This window comes from Sinocyclocheilus grahami, unplaced genomic scaffold, assembly GCF_001515645.1.
Source record: "Sinocyclocheilus grahami isolate Dianchi unplaced genomic scaffold, SAMN03320097.WGS_v1.1 scaffold118.1, whole genome shotgun sequence".
Lineage (NCBI taxonomy): Eukaryota > Metazoa > Chordata > Actinopteri > Cypriniformes > Cyprinidae > Sinocyclocheilus > Sinocyclocheilus grahami.
In genome coordinates this window covers 1177224-1196579 of record NW_015505297.1, presented here as the reverse complement: position 1 = coordinate 1196579, position 19356 = coordinate 1177224, and the positions used below count along the sequence as shown (strand labels likewise).

The following is a 19356-nucleotide window of genomic DNA, read 5'->3' as shown; positions in this document are numbered from 1 at the left end:
GAAGGTTGGCGGAATCCACTGAAAATGAGGCATTGCAAAATAAACAAATTTTACCCATATGAATATCACTGAAGTATGGAAGCCTGTTTCCGCCACTGATTAAAAAATAAAAAAAGGTAATTGCGACTTTTCCCCTCAAAATTGTATCTTTCTTCAGAACTGAGATATAAACTTGCAATTCTGAAGTGTTTTTCTCAGAATTGCATGATATAAACTCAAAATTGCGAGTTACAAAGTCAGAATTGTGCGATATAAGATTACAGTTCTGAGAAATGGTTAACCAGGGACTCAATCTCTTTTTGAGCCTTGGAAAAAAAAAAAAAAAAAAAATCCATAAAAAAAAATGTTTTCAATGTGATTACAAGCATGAAATGAAACAAAACCAACAACAAACCATTGTAAGGATTCTCATCTTGGAGGTCTTAAGATTTTTTGAAGGCTTTCCGAGTGTTGCATGAAGTTTAAGAAAGCACTCTTTAAGTGTGTGGCGCCTCTTTCTCTCCAGCCTCACTCTCTGTACAAAGATATTTTATAATACAATGCATGAAATATATTACAAAACACATAGACAGGGTTGGATCAGTCATTTAAAAAAATGTATGTGTGAAACAGAGGATAAAACTTACCTTGACCCTCACCTCCAACCTTTCATCATGAATGTGCTTCTGGTCACTGCAAAAAGTTAAAAAATAATTGGTTCACTTTTATAAGCAAAGCATCTATTTCTAAATGCACCCGTAGTGTAGAAATGAATCAGGTTAAATACCAAAATAAAACATAAAAAAAGAAGCAAACTACACTTCCACATAATCAGATGTGCATTACCTCTGATGTTGATTCCGCCTCAATGCAGATGCCTGAAATTTGGTAATATAGTTTTCCTCGGCAGACTCTTCAATAGTCTCAATATCAACCACCACCTCTGCATAATCTTTCATCTCAGAGCCCAAACCATCTGTATCCAACATTCTCTCCTCTTTATCAGAACCCTGGATAAAAAATAAAACTAGCCTGAACAAACAATATAATAGTTTGTTGAGCTACATTAAATTATTCAGAAAAGGTGAAAAGAGTAAATTTTACAAAGCTCTTACACTCAAACTACATGCATCTTCTCTGTCATCATCACTGTACAGGTCAGAGTCATCAGTTAATTCTGTTACGTCCGAACCAATCTCTTCCTCTTCAGAAACTGGAGCGATGTTAAAATGTGTTTCTTTCACTTTGGGATTAGCTCTGTTACCAGCTTCAGCCAAACTCGAACCACCTCCAGAAAACTGACTGGGATTTGGAGAGGAGGCAGCAGAAGATGGAAGCTCTGATATATTTTCTGCTATTAGTTCAGAACCGTCACAGCTTTTTTGTTTAGAAGGATCCATTTCAGATTGGTTACGGACATGACTGACTGCCCCTTCTGTTGAAACTGAGCTAACAGAAACAACAGTCTCAGACTTAGTGGAGTTTTGGTTTGGTAGCGTTGAACTTCCATGCTTAAGCAATGTAAAGCCACTCTGAGGGAGGATAGGGGAGGAAGTTGGAATGATAATTCCAGTGTTTTGAACAGGATTTGGTGGGAGAATCCTTAATGTGCAAGTGCCAGACTGTCCCAGAAAGCCTGGGACAACTTTAAGGGTAGAAGGAAGGCTGCTCAATGAGACCGTCTTGGATGACGTGAGTGTCACTGGCTTGCCACTCATAGATGAAGATGTAGAGACTGGTATAGTGACAGCAGGCTTTGTCTGCATTTGTGGCGTTGGGCTGGAAGATGTGACTATGGTAGCGCTGCCACCCTGAGGCTTTTTTGGATTGACTGCAGTAGGTGCGGGCAAACGAATAAAAGTTGCTGCGGGGGATAAAGACATAATTATTAATTAATATAAAAATATAATGCCTTTTGGGGATAAGCATACATTTGTTTTGCTATTTCTCCAAACAAGTTTATGAACTTCTCACCGGATTTCAGTAAAATAATGTTTAGAACATGCTACGTAAAAATGACATCAATTCTGAAATTAAACAGTGTTTGCCAGCAAAACACTAACAAATTAAACCACTAATAGTGAATTTAAATACCATTTCAAAAACACTTGAAATCTGTGTAACCATTTATGTGAAGTTTCAAGACTGGAGCTGCTATTAGTTTACATTTTTAACAAAATGGCTATAAAACTAACTATATATACACAATATACAACTATAACTATATATAAGGCTAATATACATTCCTGTAGCTCAAAAAGTAGAGTATGGTGCAAGCAATGCCAATGTCATGGGTTCGATTCTCAGAGAAAGCATGGACTAACAAAATGTAAATGTGTACCTTGAATGCAAAGTGGCTTTGGATAAAAGTGTCTGCCAAATGTATGTTATACATCTATATTTACTTTTTTTCCTGAACCAATTAATATGGTATTCCAGAACCACTTACGTTGACCTTGAGATAGGAGGCTGGGTTTGATAGCTTTGATTTGACTTAGAGGCACCAACTGCAACAGCTGGCCATTAGGATTACGGTACAATGTGTTGCCATCAGCTGTCTTCACCACCTGAAGCAGCACCTTTTGGCCTGGGGTCTGTGGGGGATGAGTCTGTGTGACAGGCTTTGTAAACCTTGGACCACTACTGGTGAGGCCTGTACTATGGGACATAACTGTGATATAAACAGTCTTTTTTCCAGGAGTGGTTGATCCAGGTGAAGAGACAGTAGTTGTTGGGGTTAGACCAGACACACCTGAAAAAAGGGAAAATGTTTATTATGGCAACTTAAACATTGGACTTGGTTGCTTGGTGAAATGACATTGTGAAGCATATAAAGTCAGCAGGCCCAAAGCACCAAACTAGCCCACAATCAAAACAAATGATGATGGTGACACATTATGTCCACAACAGAAAAACACCTCAGTTGCATTGCAAATGGTCTGAGACACTATGTGACCACAAATTGAAAGGTAGTTTAAAATGTGTGACTGGTTGCTTTGTTAAACATGGTCTGATTAATTTGTAATGTTCAAAACAATTACCATAAATTACACAATGCTGAATGAATCCAGAGGAATCAAAACAGATTCATATTTTCATTTACCACTGTAGACATAGTGCCACACATCTTTACATCTCTGTCTATACAGAGAAAAGATCTGACATGAAGATATAATGTGTCATATCAAAATCAAAGATTTTGTTGAAGTCTACAATAGCAGTCACAAATGATGATAAAAAAAGATCATGGGAAGGAAGGGTATACAAAACATAGGAAAATGTAAGTAATCCAGCATCATACTTTGAAGCTATAGCAAGCTCTAAATCACAAGCACAGACCCATATGAAGGTCAAGTATGTTACATTCTCCCAGTAGATGCATGGCCAAAGTTTTGTTGGAGGGGGAAGCAAAGACACACAATGGCAAACCAAGGAAGCCAGGCTTACCCAGAGGCAGGCTGGGTGATTTAGTGAGGATGGTTATGGCAGGGGCTTGGATTTTTGATACAGTGGGAAAACTGGCGCTACCTGTGGAGTCTGAGGGCTTAGACACTTGGGTAACCAAGCCTGCTTTAAGAGAAGAAAGAGCCACCCCAGAAGCCCCAGCCTCCCTGCCACTCATCAACATGGAGGAGGGGATGACAATTTTTGGAACAGAAGGCTGTAAGTGTGAGGTGCTAGTGTTGGACAGATTTTGAGAGTTGATGTGGTTGACCACAAACTGGGTGAAGACCTTTCCCACTGGGGGCTTGGTCACTATGCAAAAAACAAATTAAGGAGCAGGTTAAGTCTGCTACTTAAGTTATGCACATACTCACATGCAGTAAAGCTGCACAAATGTATCAGTGATATGCACTGCTCAATAATATACTAGATGTCCAATATTTTGGTCAATAACCTTGAGGGGAAATGCCTGGAGGTGAAACTGCGAACCTTTTCTTGACTTACCTACAGACTTGATGAGCGGTGTGGTTGTAGAAGCAGACGTGCTGGTAACTGTAGTTACTGTGGACACAGTAGAGACCGGAATGGATGTGATAGAGGCCTTTGTAACAGTTGATGTTGTTGCCACGTTAGGTCCAGACTGACTGACTGGACATATTCTCCCTGTAATATAAGCTGCCAGTCTGTTGGCAGGGTGCAAAGCTCCCATCTTTCCCAACTCTAATTTAGCTTGTGGGTATGTCTTTCCATTAACCTGCAAGAACAATTGATCACAGGTTTTAAAGGTCAGGTTCTAGTCCATTCGAAAATAACCACACCTTAAATTTACTTTATGCTATTGTGTATTCCAATACATCTAAATGGTTTTATCAGATAATTGCATGCATACCATTATCCGTCCTGGAGCATCAGGTGCTTTTTTCTCAGCCTTGAGCAAGCCTGCAGGACAACACCTGGAGAGGAAGGGCAGACCTTTCACCTCACTCGTCTCTACATCCTTTTTCAGCTCAACTTTGTTTTGCAGAACCTTCTCGTCTTCTGTTTTCTTCTCTGTAGGTTGAGAGATGATGACTTTGTATGTATCGACAGAACCATCCTCCTTCTCTTGTAGAGTCTTGGAGACTGGCTGAATGAAGTACTTGCCAATCCAGAAAGGATGCTTCAAACGATCCTGAGCCATGTGCTCACATACTATCCGCATAACATAATTTCTGGTGTCTGTACTAGCCCAACTGCATTCGGATATAATCTCAAGTCGCTTGGCAGGGCCAGACAAATTAAGAGGTACAAGCTCTCCCTCCTCGATATCTGTGAGTGGAAGGAAAAAAGGAGATTTCAATTTAAGGACCAGCTTTGTAAGACATTAAACTTGTCCTTGAACCTGACAATATGTTGTCCGACACAAACCATAATAACACCAGCTATTAGCTAATTACCAGTTAGAACAAAACTCACCTTGTGTAGAGACCTGTGAGATGTGGTGTTGGTCAACCTGCAAAAATTACAAAAGGTTTAGTTAGTGTAAAATTTTCACATGGTATTTACCAAAAATGTGCCATCCTTCATGTAGTAATCTCACCATTTTTTGTTTATCATGGCACACGGAGGAAAACGGTCGCGAACGAGCACATGTAAGCTCGCTCTCCATATTGTCCTCAGTCATATTCAAATTGTTAAGGACCAGCTTTGTAAGACATTAAACTTGTCCTTGAACCTGACAATATGTTGTCCGACACAAACCATAATAACACCAGCTATTAGCTAATTACCAGTTAGAACAAAACTCACCTTGTGTAGAGACCTGTGAGATGTGGTGTTGGTCAACCTGCAAAAATTACAAAAGGTTTAGTTAGTGTAAAATTTTCACATGGTATTTACCAAAAATGTGCCATCCTTCATGTAATCTCACCATTTTTTGTTTATCATGGCACACGGAGGAAAACGGTCGCGAACGAGCACATGTAAGCTCGCTCTCCATATTGTCCTCAGTCATATTCAAATTTATCTCTTCCATCTGAATAAAGTAAGGAAATACTTAGGATATCAAAGTGTACACATCAATGAACTTACGAAACCGAGCTAATTTGAAAAATGACAAATACAAGGAATCGATAATGGAAAGAAAATTGCACATGAAATAGTAAAGCCATTAAAGCGTGTTTAAATGAACAGTGATCAAAACTGATGTTATGGTTGCAATGTCTTCTAAAACTATAAGTCTGAGTGTCTCACCCTTTTTTGTTTTGAAGGACTGAAAAAGCTTTCCAGGTCATGCTGAAATTCTCGAGACAAGAGTGCTGGAGAGGTGGATCTCAGAGGAAGAGGACAGAAAAGAACTTCTGAATCCAAACCTTCTCTTTTTCGATCCCATAATGTACTCACACGTTTAGCCGGTTCAGGTGCTGTATCCGGATCTGTCAGTACTGCAGCAGAAGGGCAACATAATTCAATTAATTTCATTTGCATAGCTCTTTTCTCAATACAAATTGTTTCAAAGCAACTTTTTAAGCAATACAAGCATGTTGGAAAGATACAAAAATATTATGTTAAAATAATGGGCAAAGTGGTCAAATGTTAGTAATGATAACAGTACTGCTATTGCAATAAATTATAGACTGACCATAAGTCTTTCTCTTTTTATTTTTCTTCCTCCATTTAGCCTTGTTCTCCTCTGACACTCGCTGAGGTTCAGACTCATCTGTTGCACTTTCCTCCTGTTTGGGGGTCTTAAGTGCAACAACTTTGCGTCGTAGGCAGCTACAGCCCAACATGCACTGAGGTTTTCCACAGTGATGATGTCGCCTTAAGTGAACCAGACTGGCACACACGCAGCCAAGCCTACAGAATACATTGAGGCAGGGTGGTGCACGTCGTCTTATAATTCTGATGGCATCAGGGTTTCCTTTTGATACCCCCTTAAAACAGAGAGAAAAAGAGATTAGGAAGAATGTAAGGTGTTTTGGAGAACATTCTGTTATTATTGACAATCAAACTACACACTAAGATGAGTTCCACTTTGACTTGTACCTCAGCGGTGACGAGAGTGGCTAGTGCGATGGCTGCCCTTTCTTCTGTGATATAGGTACGGTGTTTGCCTTCCCACACTGCTCCATCTTCCACATCCATCAGCTTCACCAGAGTCTTAGGCAAACCTGTAGTACGTCCAGCTGCACAACTTGATGGCGTGGAGCCAGAAACTTCAACCGCGGGAGTCTTATTAAAAGCTACCACTGCAGCAGTTTCTAGAGCAGGCTTTTCAGCACTCAAACTCTTGGATTCCTTCTTAGTTTTATATTTCTTGTTTTGCTGTGGCTTTTTCAAGCGCAAAGCAGGTTTGTTAACAGTAAGCACTGGTTTTGTTTGCTTTCCTATACCTGACTTTAAGTGTTTTTTAGATTGATTTTCCTCCTTGAGCTTGAAAGTTGGCTTGACTTTATTGGATGTTGTGGATAAGGTAGCTGGTACTTGTTTCTTAAGTACACTATCCAGGGTACGAACGTAGCTAGTGCTCTTAGTGGGTAGCTGGTATGCAACATGCGTAACATCAGTCTGGGATAAGGCTGCAGCTCGTTCATCTATCAGTTTGCCCTCACTGGCCAGGTACTCATCCAGCATGTCACTACAAAATGCGGAGAGGTTCTTCTGTCCTGCATCTGTGCTTGACATGCCTGCAAATAAAATGTAATTCAAAATCACATTATTTTAGCAGCATTATCATATCAATATTTCAAGTTAGTTAATATCATATTAAAGATATATTCTTGTAATGAATTACTGACAAAATGGCATACCGTCGGTAAGGGATCCTGAGCCAGCAAACTTATCTCTCCATCCTTTAATTTTGGTGAAGTCAGTGGTTTTTCCTGTCCTTGAAACAAACCGGACTACAGAGGGAAAATGCATTCATGACAATGAAAACCTGAATCATAATTCAGGCATGATTTATTTGCTTGTTAGTTAATATTACTAAGATCCGTTACCTTGAGATGATGCTGAACTTCTTTCGGGTGAGAGTACAGGAGGGGGTATGGGTAATTGCACACCCAGATATTGCAGGTCAATTTCCAGGGTGAGATCAAGCAGATTCAACTTCAATCCAACTATGATGAGAGAAAATTAAAATTAAAACTTTATTGAGCTGTTGTATAATGTATGGTAATACAATTGTGATACTTGTAAAGTTGTTCAAAATCAAAAACCTTCTTGTAGCACCGGATGAATGACCTGTCTGTGCCTCATGACTTTCAGATCACATAAAAGCATTTTCTCTAGCTCCTCAATCTTTTCCTCTATATTTTCATAGCTGGCCCCTGTTTAAAGCAAAAATATATATAAATAAAACATTTGCTAACTTCAAAGTGGTTCCTTTACATTAATCACGATAAGACATTTAATTCTTACCATCAGGATTCTCTGTGGTTTTTTGTGCAGTCTCCGTTTTGGCATCATCTCCAAGGTGAATCTCAAGAGCTTTCTATTTCAGAATTAAGGTATATAAACCACATAGAATGTCACAAGGACGTACTGTCATAAATGAATAGAAAGTGTACTGTAGACAGGTCCAGGTCAAATAAAAAAATATATTGTTTAAAACATTTTTAAGTAATAAAGCAAAACAAATAAAGTAAAAGTTGTCCATCAATTACAATTCTTCTGAAGTTAAACAAATTCTTTGTATGAAGAACAGGCCACATTTTAAATCATTGCTTAAAAAAATTATTTCCCCTCCACGTCACACTTGAATACATTCAGTTATTGGATTTGTATATTCAAATATGGTATATATTTAATACACATTGACTCAGGTTTTATGTCAGTAACAATGATTTACCAGAGAGGCAGTAGTAAATGACTTCATTGATATCAAGCTTGGCACAATCATCATATGAATGTTTTGGAATAAGGGTGAGATTCCATTTTTGGGTGGCTGATGGTTTTAAAGTTTTCTTTCTATATTCTAAAGTAAATTGACATGTTATTTGTGTTACCTTTGACAAGAAGGAGATAAACAACTGGCCTTCAACATCCTCCAGGCTGGGCTGCATTGGAACAGATATGGGTCCTTTGGACACCTCATTATCTTCACTGAACTTCAATTTTCCTGTTTTTTTCTGTTTAGCCTTGAATTTCTTGAAAGTGCTTCCATGAGAGTAATGTTTAATTGGTTCAGGAACAATGTGATCAGAAACATTGGTCTCACAACTAACTGCAGGCTGCAAGTCATTAAGAGGGCCTGTTCGATCAGAGCACTGACTTTGAGAGATCAAGTCAATTGTTTCCCTGGGATATTCTGGCCCACTAGGGACACTTGGTGACAATGATTCTCTTGAAGTTACAGTTCCATCCAGAGGTCTTTCTGGAATAAAATCAAGGATCTTTCTGGGAGGTACTGGCTTGTTGTTGAATAGACCTAGTGGGAAAAGGTCAGGAGAGAAAGAACCTGTGCAGTCCAATAGTCTTTCTGGAAAAGAATCAAGGGTCTTTCTAGGAGGTACTGGTCTTTCACAGAATAGACTTGGTGGAAATGGATCAGGAGAAGAAGGAGCTGGGCTGGGTAAGGAGAAGTCTGGGGAAGATGGGTCATCTAATGGCAAGGAAAGGGATTCTTCATGTGTGAACAAAATGTGTGGAGGAACTTCTTCAGAAAAAAGCTCAGGACAAGAGCCCTTGGAAGTGTCTAGGAGGCAATTAGAAATGGATTCGCTCCCAGTATCTTCAGGCGCTGATGCAAGTTGCTGGTAAGGAATAACGCTATTGTCTGTACTAGATGGCACATCAAAAACAGATGCAGTGACAGAAGGGACAGTTGGTGTGTCAGCAGAGTCAATGTTAACTTCAGGTGAAGTAGGTGAACAAGTGTCATGCAAAGTGTCACATGTAGGGAGAGATGAAATGTCTGACTGAGACCTGAGTGTGTTGTCAGGATCTGTCATATAAACATCACCATTATGAAACACACTAGAGACATTGTCAGGTGTTCGGTCAGGATCAGGTTTGGAGGGAGAGGTAGTGTTTGGGGCATTTAATGTATCACTACAAATCAGGAAAGGTGAAAATCTAACAGATAATTGTGTTTCTACAGATATAGGGGATGAAGTTGCTGATGGAGATGATAACGTAGTGGACTGAGATGTTATGTTGCTTGCATCTGTTGTTGATGATAATTTAACTTTTTCAGATAATGAGGCAAGTACTGGTTGTGAATCGGAGTTAGTGGTAACACAAGGGATGGAAGACATCAAGGGAGATGAGGTTTCAGGGGTTAAGACAGGTTCACAGGACTTTTCAGAGTCTAAGGATGAGCTGGGAACATTAGGTTTTGGTGTAGTAGGTCTCGTCTTAGACTTTCTCTGTTTAAGAAACTGAGCAAGGAGTGGTAGGGGTACACGTTCTGGCCGCTTATGTGGTAAAGCTTTCTTTGTGTTTGCTTCAGACTTGGCCTCAGTGTCCAGAGAAGAAAGGGTCTCCATCCCCTTTTCATCATTTTGGTCACAGGATAGCAATGTAATCTTGTCAGCTTTGTAGTCATGCATTTCTGTTTTATTCTCATCTATTTTCAACTCTGTTTTTGAGGAGGTGTCTGTGCTTTTACATCTGTGAATGTCACCTACCACAGTTTCATCTTTACTAACAACTTGTAGTATATTTTCTGTTTTGGATGATATGTCTATTCCCTCCTTTTGTTCACTTGTTGTGGATGTTTGCAAGACCACGCCATTTTTCGTGATATTCTCGAGTGATAACCTTTTTACTTTCACATGAGCACCTTTAATAAAGTCTGAGAATGCCAATGACGATGGGCGCTTCTTGCTGCTGTCAGAGAACGGGAGAGAAAAGACAAACATTGTTAAATTTGGCAAAATTGGCAAATATGTACAATATCTGAAAATATTTTTATATGCAGGCTACAGCCTAAAACACACAATGCAAGTATGTGAATGCAAACACTTTGAGTACTTCTTTCTCTTTCTGGCCAACTGATATCATAGTGGATCAACCACTTGAAGAGAATCTCGCTGAGAACGTTAGATAAATTGTCAACATGTTTATGGCTAGCTACCTGAATAATACCACAGCCAGTTCATTCCAAACCAGTAAAATCTTCCTTCATCTACAGAATACAAATTAAGATATTTTTTTGATGAAATCCATGTGCTTTCTGACCCTGCATAGACAGCAACACAACTACCACATTCAAAGCCCAGAAAGGTAGTAAGGACATCATTAAAATAATCTATGTGACATCAGTGGTTCAACCATAATTTTATGAAGCTACGGGAATATTTCTATTAGCTATAGCTAATAGAATATAGCTATTTTTACTTTATTAAAAAAAAGTTTCTCTTTCGTGTGGTGCTGTTGACGCAGGAGCCGGTGTTCTGACATAGAACCCAGATGCGCTGCATCTTGTTTACAAGCAGAGGAAGATGCACGCTGTACATAAAACAGTTTTCGTAAGCATGGCTGAAGATTTCGACAGAGAGGATGGATGACTTGCAATTTTTTGCCCAGCCTTACTTATTTGAACCAGAATATACAGACAATGAACTAAGAGATGGACGTTCTACATCAGAACGCCGGCTCCTGCGTCAACAGCACCACACGCATATGTTGTGGTACTCTTGTAAATGCGCATCGAAGACTGACATGGAAGAAAATAAATTGTTGAATAAAGCTTCATAATTGTAGCTTCATAAAATTATGACTGAAACACTGATGTCACATGGACTATTTTAACGATGTCCTTACTACCTTTCTGGGCCTTGAACGTGGTAGTTCCCTTGCTGTCTATACATGGTCAGAAAGCTCTTGGATTTCATCAAAAATATCCTAATTTGTGTTCTGAAGACGAACAAAGGTCTTACGGGTTTGGAATGACATGAGGGTGAGTAATTAATGACAGAATTTTTATTTTTGGGTGAACTATCCCTTTAACTGCACAAAAATTTGAAGGGAACTATATTGAGTACTGAGGTCTAATGCTACTGTAATGCAAGAATGCATGTCAAGTACATACAACAGGACAACGCGTTGGTCAAGCATTCAAACACTTGTGTAGAGTATGTTTCTTGTGTAAATCTGATTCTGTTTGATAAATGTATGTTGATAAAACTACTTACCACAAACTTGGAACATTTGCATCTACAATGGTAGCATCGCCATTAACAGCTTTCCTTTCTCCATTTGTAGGGCTGGGAACATTCTGATCCTTACTGACCTTAACAGTAGCATTTCTCTTCATGAACAGAGTTTTTAAATTATTCAAAGTTGTCATCTCCCTGCTTAGCTTGAGCTCACTCTTTGCTTCCTCAGTGGACATTCCATTCTTGGCCTTAGATGATCGAGCATTGACCGCATCGTCCCTGAAACCTTTGGCAAAGGGGTTGTAGTCAATTTTGAGTTGGGTGATGCGAAGGTTTTGATAGGCTGTGACCGCAAAGAACTCTGTCTGAGAAAAACTTAGAGTTACAACATTGGGTCTGTCAACTTGAATGTTTTCAGAGTCTTTGTCTGCAGGTATGATATGAAGTCGAGGAAGGTATCGGTGCATTGAGTGCAAAATAATATGGTCCTCTTGGTCCAAGTTGTTGCAAAGTTTCAGTCTGTAAAAAGAAACAGGGTACTGCATCCAGTGTAGGCCAGTAGCAGGGGATTCTGGGTGTACAAATAAACGTGAAACATGAGGCTCGGCCTTCCCATTGGTTTCCCATCCTTTTCCACTCCATTTGTATCTGTAGTTATCAACTGGAACAATATCCATTGCCAACAAGTAACTCTGGAAAGGTTCCATTCCAGAGAGACGAAAGCGGCAGTAGGGGAACATTCTACGACCTTGTTTGGTCAGAATCATCTCAGTCTGACATCTATAAAACTCATTCCACATACTGTTGTTGTCCAGTGTAACAGTGATGCCTTTACATCTAGCATCTGCTGGCAAGTTCTCAGACTGTGCGGTGCTGTTGGTGTCTGCAAAAGTGGATGATGTTGGATGGATGCCTGTTACAACAGAGGATTTCACCATTTTATTTGCTTCACTAATTGCCATCAGGCTGCACTTGTCTTTCCCACTATCACCAGTCTGCAACTGTTTAAGGACAACAAAGATGGGCGGTGGAGAGATAGTGGGAGGTGCCAGTGTTGGGGCAGTCACGCCTTCTTCATGAAGCACCATTGCTCCCTGCTTCTCTGTATCTGCCATGGGAGTTACAAAGTCATCTGGAAAGCTTCCGAATCTCTCACCTCAGCGTATATCAGGTCTACATCCTTAAAAAAACAAGACATACATGACATGGCACGGTCAAAGCATGTTTAAAAGCTAGCAACTGGAAAGCTTAACAACTACATTATATAGTGATTGTGTGTTACTCCCTAGATTACTCCTCTACTAGTTAGTTGCAGCCTTGCTTGGCCTATATGCATAAATATGTGAGGACAACAATTTATTCCACAAATGTAATACCTTGTCTGTTGTCAAACGGTTGACACCATGATTGAAAAGTTTGAAAGACAAAACTAATGCATGTAGTGTATGGTGCTTATTGGACTACATACATTGCAAGAGGTTGTCCATCATAGGTAAGTCATACGCAAGTATTACATTAGCCTCAAGGTAATACTTGCGAGGACATCTAAGTCCTAGACATAAAGTGTATCATGGACATATTATTCAACCCTGCTCCTGGAAATCCACTTCGCAACAGAGTTTTGTGCACACTTGAGTCAGCTACACTTGAAAATTACAGGCAGGTGCAGGAATGGAACATAACTTTGCATGAAAGTGGCTACCTTGTACGTAAAAAGTCTATATCTACCTCTTGCTCTGTAAGGGACAAACAGTAAATGATAAGCCTTGGTATTTAGTCACATTCAAGTCAAAAAGAACTGTAAACATATGGAGGAACTGATACAAAGAATACTTTCAGCACTTACAAAGGGATCTGTTGCCTTAAGAATGAGAATTGATCAAATATACTGCTATGGTACCTTGAACAGTTCATGGCAACCACTGACTGACTTTCGCCCTGTTTCCACCTGGTATTAAATTGTTTTCTATGATCTGGGGCCGGTTGCATAAAAGGTTTAGACTAGTCTTAAAAGTTAGTCAGCGAATTTTTTCTTTAAGGCAGGTCATATATTTTTTATTTACTTAAAAATGTACATTAGTCTAAGTTGAATCCAAAAAATAAGACTGATTACCCTTTGGTTAACTGCTAGTTGGTCAGACTAGTACTTAAGACACTGTCTTAACATAGAGGCTAAGTTTATGCAACTGGGCCCTGATCACAAGGGGTTTGCTTTAAAGTGGTCAACATTCAATTTTGGGATGTGTTGTAACTAGCTAAATTACAGCCGCCCTCCTTATCCTCATTTGGTTGCTTTACCTTTCGCTCGTAAGCTGTGGAACATTATTTTGCTCATTCAATAATAGTATTGACGTTCCGATAAACTGTTTTCAGGCTTATGGGGAATGTCTTGACAAAATCTGAACACAAGTATTTACAGGAGTATTACCAGTTGGAATCAGTAATGTGTTTTGACTGACCACTTGTGATTGTACCTCTGAAAACACATCTTAATAACAAGTGGAAACAGGAACTTTGAGTAACATTCACCTACTGTCCTTTATTGACTGCCACGAGTCTAGCTCAACCACTTGGTCAGTACACTTTTTTTTTTTTGAACAGTTCAGCATATAAACCTCTGACTCCGTCATGACCACTACTCACCCCAAAATTTACAAGTTAAACTAACAAAATGTAGACACTGCAACTTCACTATTATCAAATAGGCCTAATATAGCACTTCCTCTTTCACTATCATAAAATATGGGCAAGTCGTGGCCTAATGGTTAGAGAGTCGGACTCGTAACCCAAAGGTTGCGAGTTCGACTCTCAGGTCCAGCAGGGACTGTAGGTGGGGAGAGTGAATCTACAGCACTCTCTCCCACCTTCAATCCCATGACTGAGGTGCCCTTGAGCAAGGCACCGAACCCCCAACTGCTCCCCGGTGTGTGTAAATGGCTGCCCACTGCTCCGGGTGTGTGTTCACGGTGTGTGTGTGTGTGTGTGCGCGCACACTAAGGCAAAGCACTAATTGGGTATGGGTAACCATACTTGGCCACATGTCACATCACTCACTTCAATTTAGTGAGGCTAAAATCAAAAGGCAAAAAATAGAGTTAAGTCATGTTTGAAACATGTTAGTCTCCAAAGAAATAATTCCATTTTGGAGGTCCTGTCGTTTCTCTTCATTAAGTTTATACATGTGTACACTGAACATATGCATGGGGACAAACGGACGTATGTACATAAACAAGGAAACCTCTTTGGAAACAATCATTATTATTCTTGCAGTTCCATTTGGTGCTACTAGTTGCACCATTTTAAAAACAAAGTAATGGTATTTTGAGTTAGGATGTTTTAATGGTCAGCTATAATAATAACCTGTGTTATGTTGTCAACAGTGGACAGTGAATTAAGTACAAAAGAGTATTATTGGTTTTAATGTATCACTTAAAAACGTCTCAAATTAAGCATAAAAATAAAAAACTACTACAAGAAAGAAAAAAAAACTACATTTTAAATGTAAACAATACTGGGTGTGACTGAGTTTCCAGGCAATACTTAGTTGTGACAGGCAATACTAGAGTAGCTGCAAAGAAGTCTCACAGCTGACTGATCATGGGGACAATATACACAAATTTTTCATTAAATTTGCAGCAAAACAAAACCTTCAAGAATTATCAAAGCACATAGGTAGGCTAGAAGATACAGGTACAGGCAGCTTTTTGCTAGATATCCAGAAACTGCATAATAAACTTCAGTCTTGCTGCAAGCTCATAGATGACACTTTGTTTATTCTTAAAGAAGTACAAAAACCTTTTTATTTATCTTTCGTCTGTATGGTGATTAGACTATCATCTCAATGGAGAATTGTGTTTTGTCCTACCTGTGACATGACTCGACCTGGCTCTTCTAATCCAGAATATTTTATTAATAACTTAAGTACTAAAACAGGTCATATGACACCCTAAATGACAGGTAACTAACTAACCCACAACTGAACATAGTTATAAACAGAATTATTTTTTAAAAAATGTCATGGAAAGCTTTTGTGAAAACTATTGAGTATGAAAGTATGAATCTTTAAATTGCTTTTCAAAAGAACTAAAACTTTCAGAACTTTATAAATACCCTGCAAATATAGCCTAGACCAAGCGAATGTATAGAATTTACTCAATGTACTTATGAGGCCTGTAATAAATATATATGAATTCTTGTTGGCTTCTGATTGGTCAAAAATACTATATTTAGCAATGTGTTCTTGAAAGCAACTACTATATATAGCAATGTTGTCTGGTGCAAACATGTCATGTTAACTTACTTAAAATTGTTTCAATAAATATCATTATTAATTACCTAGTAATAATGAAAACAACTACTAGCTTAGTAATGTTTTTCTAAAATCAATATGGCATTGAGGCCATGCTGCATTGTGAATATAGTCACTCTGCTGCATGACTATATTCCCAATATGGCACAAACTCTTGTACATTATTGTTAAAATAGGAGCATGTAACGCATTATTTTATACTTTGTGCTAGGGCTGCACGATAAATCGAAATGGAATCGACATCGCGATTCGACAGAAGCTGCGATTATCATGCGTATCTTTCAGTGTAGCACGGTTCTGTGATCAGCAGTAAATCTCCATCCAAAGGCCAGAGGGCGCTCTCGCGCTGAAACTCCAAATACACCTCGCAGAAGAAACCCAGGAAATCCCTATCGCTGCAGCTGAATAAACAGAAGATTCAACGCGACTAATAAACGACTACGCCAATATACGGTTTATCAGAGTTCTTCTTATTATAATTTTCATTAAAATAAAGTATATTTATAATGCAATGCCTTTATCACTGCTTAGAATACTATGATCTATGTTGCGTGCCTTTCTGTGTAAGAAGCCACATCATCTCACAGAAGGATTCATTTTAAACACTCGACTGACGTTATGAAGTGAGTTTGGAGTAAGGAGGTTTACGTGCGTGCAGTGACGTCAGCACGTCGCTGCCGCTGCCTGACGAGAGGCTCGCTGATCGTACTGCGCATGCGTTTACTTAACGCCTTTGTTTACGTCATGGCTGCCTCGATTCGCACCGCATCGGTTTTTATCGAATGACGGTTATCGTTAAGTAAAACACTTTCCTTTTTTTTTTAATCTGATTTGAAACAAAGCGGCACAAATGCAAAGAGTCGTCATCCTAGATTTTTTTTGAGGGGATCATAAACGCGGATTATGTTCATGATGCTGCCAAAGCCCTTTTCTTCAGTGCACTGCCATCAAAACCTTCTTTTTTTTTGTTTTGTTTTTTTTTTGTTTTTTTTACAATTCTCCATTAAAAATGCCGTTCTCTCGTTTGTTTGCCGTTACTTGGTTTCGTCGTCAGAGGACAGGCGTGCTAACATCATCAACCTAATCATTTCTTAGTTTTGAGATGATTAGGCTGCCCTCTTTACTAGGGTTAAAAACACTGAATGATGTGTCAGATTTATTCACAACATGTGAATTGTTACATGACCTAACACTATAAAACTGAGTTGTACAGTAATGAACTAAAACACAAAAGCTGATTTTAGAAACGTCCACTGAAGAGATCATACACACAACTCATTAACAGGTCACAAAAACACAATTGGCAAAAAACAGCTTTCATTCTCTGCTGCAATTCTTGCTGTTTGAGTAATCATAACATACAGCATGACACAAATAATTTGCAGGTAATAAAACCTGTTGTCCCTTGAAATCCCATCCTCAGAATGCTCTAAAGAAGATTTACTGTGCAGGCTAACAGAATGATCTGGTTTAAATGCAACAGCCATAGAAAATAACTGGTAACATGATGGTAACATGCTTACAACGGAGGTCTAGTGCAATCACTCGATGTACATAACACATGTTTTGTTCATTTTTACAAGCTGTTGGACAAGTCACTTATTTTCTATGGCATTATTAATCATACGTGAAACTGATGGCAAATCTTTTATGTGCTTTCCTGCTACAAATACACCGTTATATAGAAATAATTCCATTATACAACAGCTTATACAGTTTAACTTGTATTTAACCAGGTGTCCTGACATTTTATCCTTCCCGTCAGATTGTCCTACCAAGGTTTACTGCGCATATCAATATTGTGTCCTTTTTCTCATGCTGAACAATATTTAATGTATCTGCATTATTATAAGGGTAGGTTTAGGGTTGGGGCATAGGTGTAGACTTTAATAAAACACAATTGAATCGGTAGAAAAAATGATTTATTGTTGGTTTCCTGTAACTGTATCCCTTCTAGCTTCAACCGCAAATATAACACTAATTATTTGCATTACTGTAAGGGTAGGTTTAGGGTTGTGGTAGGTGTAGATGTTAATAAACCATAATTTTACAGGTTGCATTTTTCGTTGTCGAATTGTACTACCCACGGTTTTAATGGGAGGTAGCAAAATCTGACAGGGTAGCACAAATTGACAGAACACTGGAACATTCTTTAAGTACAAATATAACAATGACAGTCTGAGCTTATGTCATAGTATGCATTATAAATCCAAAGGAATTTCTTCATGCAACGTAAAAATGTGTAGAAGCTGTTTAAAAACAAAGGCACCACATATGTGAGTCCCAGGACGTGACTGACGTCACGTACAAAACACAAAAAATGCCGGCACTGTACCAGCAAATACACATTTGCACAGAGATGTACATTTTACACTTTATAAAATCACAGTTCTGACTCTAAGGGGCCGATTACACGACAACGTTTTCAGCCAAAAACTGGAAACTTTTTATGTGTTTTGCCTGTTCGTTTACATGACAATGGGGCTGTTTTTTGGGGCCTGAAAACGCATGTTTTTGAAAACGGGTTTCAAAGTGCACGTTTTTGAAAACGCCACCGTTATCGTTTCCGTGTAAACACCCAATACGGGAATCTTTGAAAACGGTGACGTCATGCGCATGCGTAGTACGTGTTAGGTATGTAGACATGCGCAATACGTGTTGATTTTAAAGGCAAGCGCGAACAAACATACACAATAATGGCGGAGTACATGGTACTGTTGTTGCTGCTCAAGAGTTTGCTAACGCTTCTTCAGCAAAGTGTGGATTTACTTCATCAATATTATAACCAACAGCTGAGAGGCATCTTATACAACATATAATCGTCACTTCCCTACAGGTACTGTTTACTAACAAGGTAACAGCGCCAACTACTGTCCTGGCATACGTAATACAGAGTTGTTGGCCATTTTTCGAGAAGGGTATAATTGCAGCCTGGAGATCTCCAAATGGGGGCGGGAACTCCAAAATGGGGTGGGAGCTCCAAAATAGGGCGTGCCTTCCTCTCATTGACAGACAAGCACATGACACGCATGCGTAATTTTCCCCCCTAATCCACTTCAGTGCAAACTCCGCCCCACAGCTGATTCTAAAGATTTCATTGGTGTGTCAATTAAAGTGTTGATTTCCTACACTATGCTACAAAAAATGCTAACCCCTAAACCTACCCCACCACCTGACTCTAACCTTAACCAGTGAAATTGACTGCACGGCGAGATTGGCGCTGAATAGCGTGGTAAAGAAAGATGCAGTTCAGGAGATAAACAGTTAAAAAGATAATGCGATATGAGATCATTCCGTAACTCCCCAACCGGACCTCAACGGACAATGGCACCTTTTTAGTTACACCCAGCATCCCTACCCCCTCCTACCCTGAGCATTTCGAGCCCCGGGACGCCCCCGTTGCTTAAAACAAAGCGATAGAGTAAAATATTTGCGCTGCTCCAGTCCAAACACCACTGGCCACGAGCTTTGGGCTCTGCTCTCACGGAGAATATTTATTTATATAGCATATTTTATTTTAGATCAACTAGAAACAATGTT

General features: G+C 39.2%; 1 protein-coding gene across 1 annotated transcript in view; it reads right to left on the bottom strand.

Moving 5' to 3' along the window:
* Positions 1 to 257: 257 nt before the first annotated feature.
* LOC107589666 (MAX gene-associated protein-like) overlaps positions 258 to 19356 on the bottom strand; it is a 24082-nt gene continuing 4983 nt past the window's right edge. The window contains exons 2-22 of the mRNA XM_016278168.1: positions 13806 to 13811; positions 11544 to 12687; positions 8412 to 10236; positions 7825 to 7897; positions 7623 to 7733; positions 7404 to 7523; positions 7215 to 7307; positions 6451 to 7091; positions 6044 to 6338; positions 5656 to 5846; positions 5333 to 5437; positions 5212 to 5248; positions 4313 to 4731; positions 3928 to 4177; positions 3427 to 3735; positions 2429 to 2731; positions 1095 to 1843; positions 826 to 989; positions 627 to 672; positions 395 to 514; positions 258 to 305 (exon numbers count right to left, since the gene is read on the bottom strand). Of these exons, the coding sequence (XP_016133654.1) occupies positions 258 to 305; positions 395 to 514; positions 627 to 672; positions 826 to 989; positions 1095 to 1843; positions 2429 to 2731; positions 3427 to 3735; positions 3928 to 4177; positions 4313 to 4731; positions 5212 to 5248; positions 5333 to 5437; positions 5656 to 5846; positions 6044 to 6338; positions 6451 to 7091; positions 7215 to 7307; positions 7404 to 7523; positions 7623 to 7733; positions 7825 to 7897; positions 8412 to 10236; positions 11544 to 12622 (6978 nt within the window). The 5' untranslated portion in view covers positions 12623 to 12687; positions 13806 to 13811. The remainder of the gene's footprint in view (positions 306 to 394; positions 515 to 626; positions 673 to 825; positions 990 to 1094; positions 1844 to 2428; positions 2732 to 3426; positions 3736 to 3927; positions 4178 to 4312; positions 4732 to 5211; positions 5249 to 5332; positions 5438 to 5655; positions 5847 to 6043; positions 6339 to 6450; positions 7092 to 7214; positions 7308 to 7403; positions 7524 to 7622; positions 7734 to 7824; positions 7898 to 8411; positions 10237 to 11543; positions 12688 to 13805; positions 13812 to 19356) is intronic.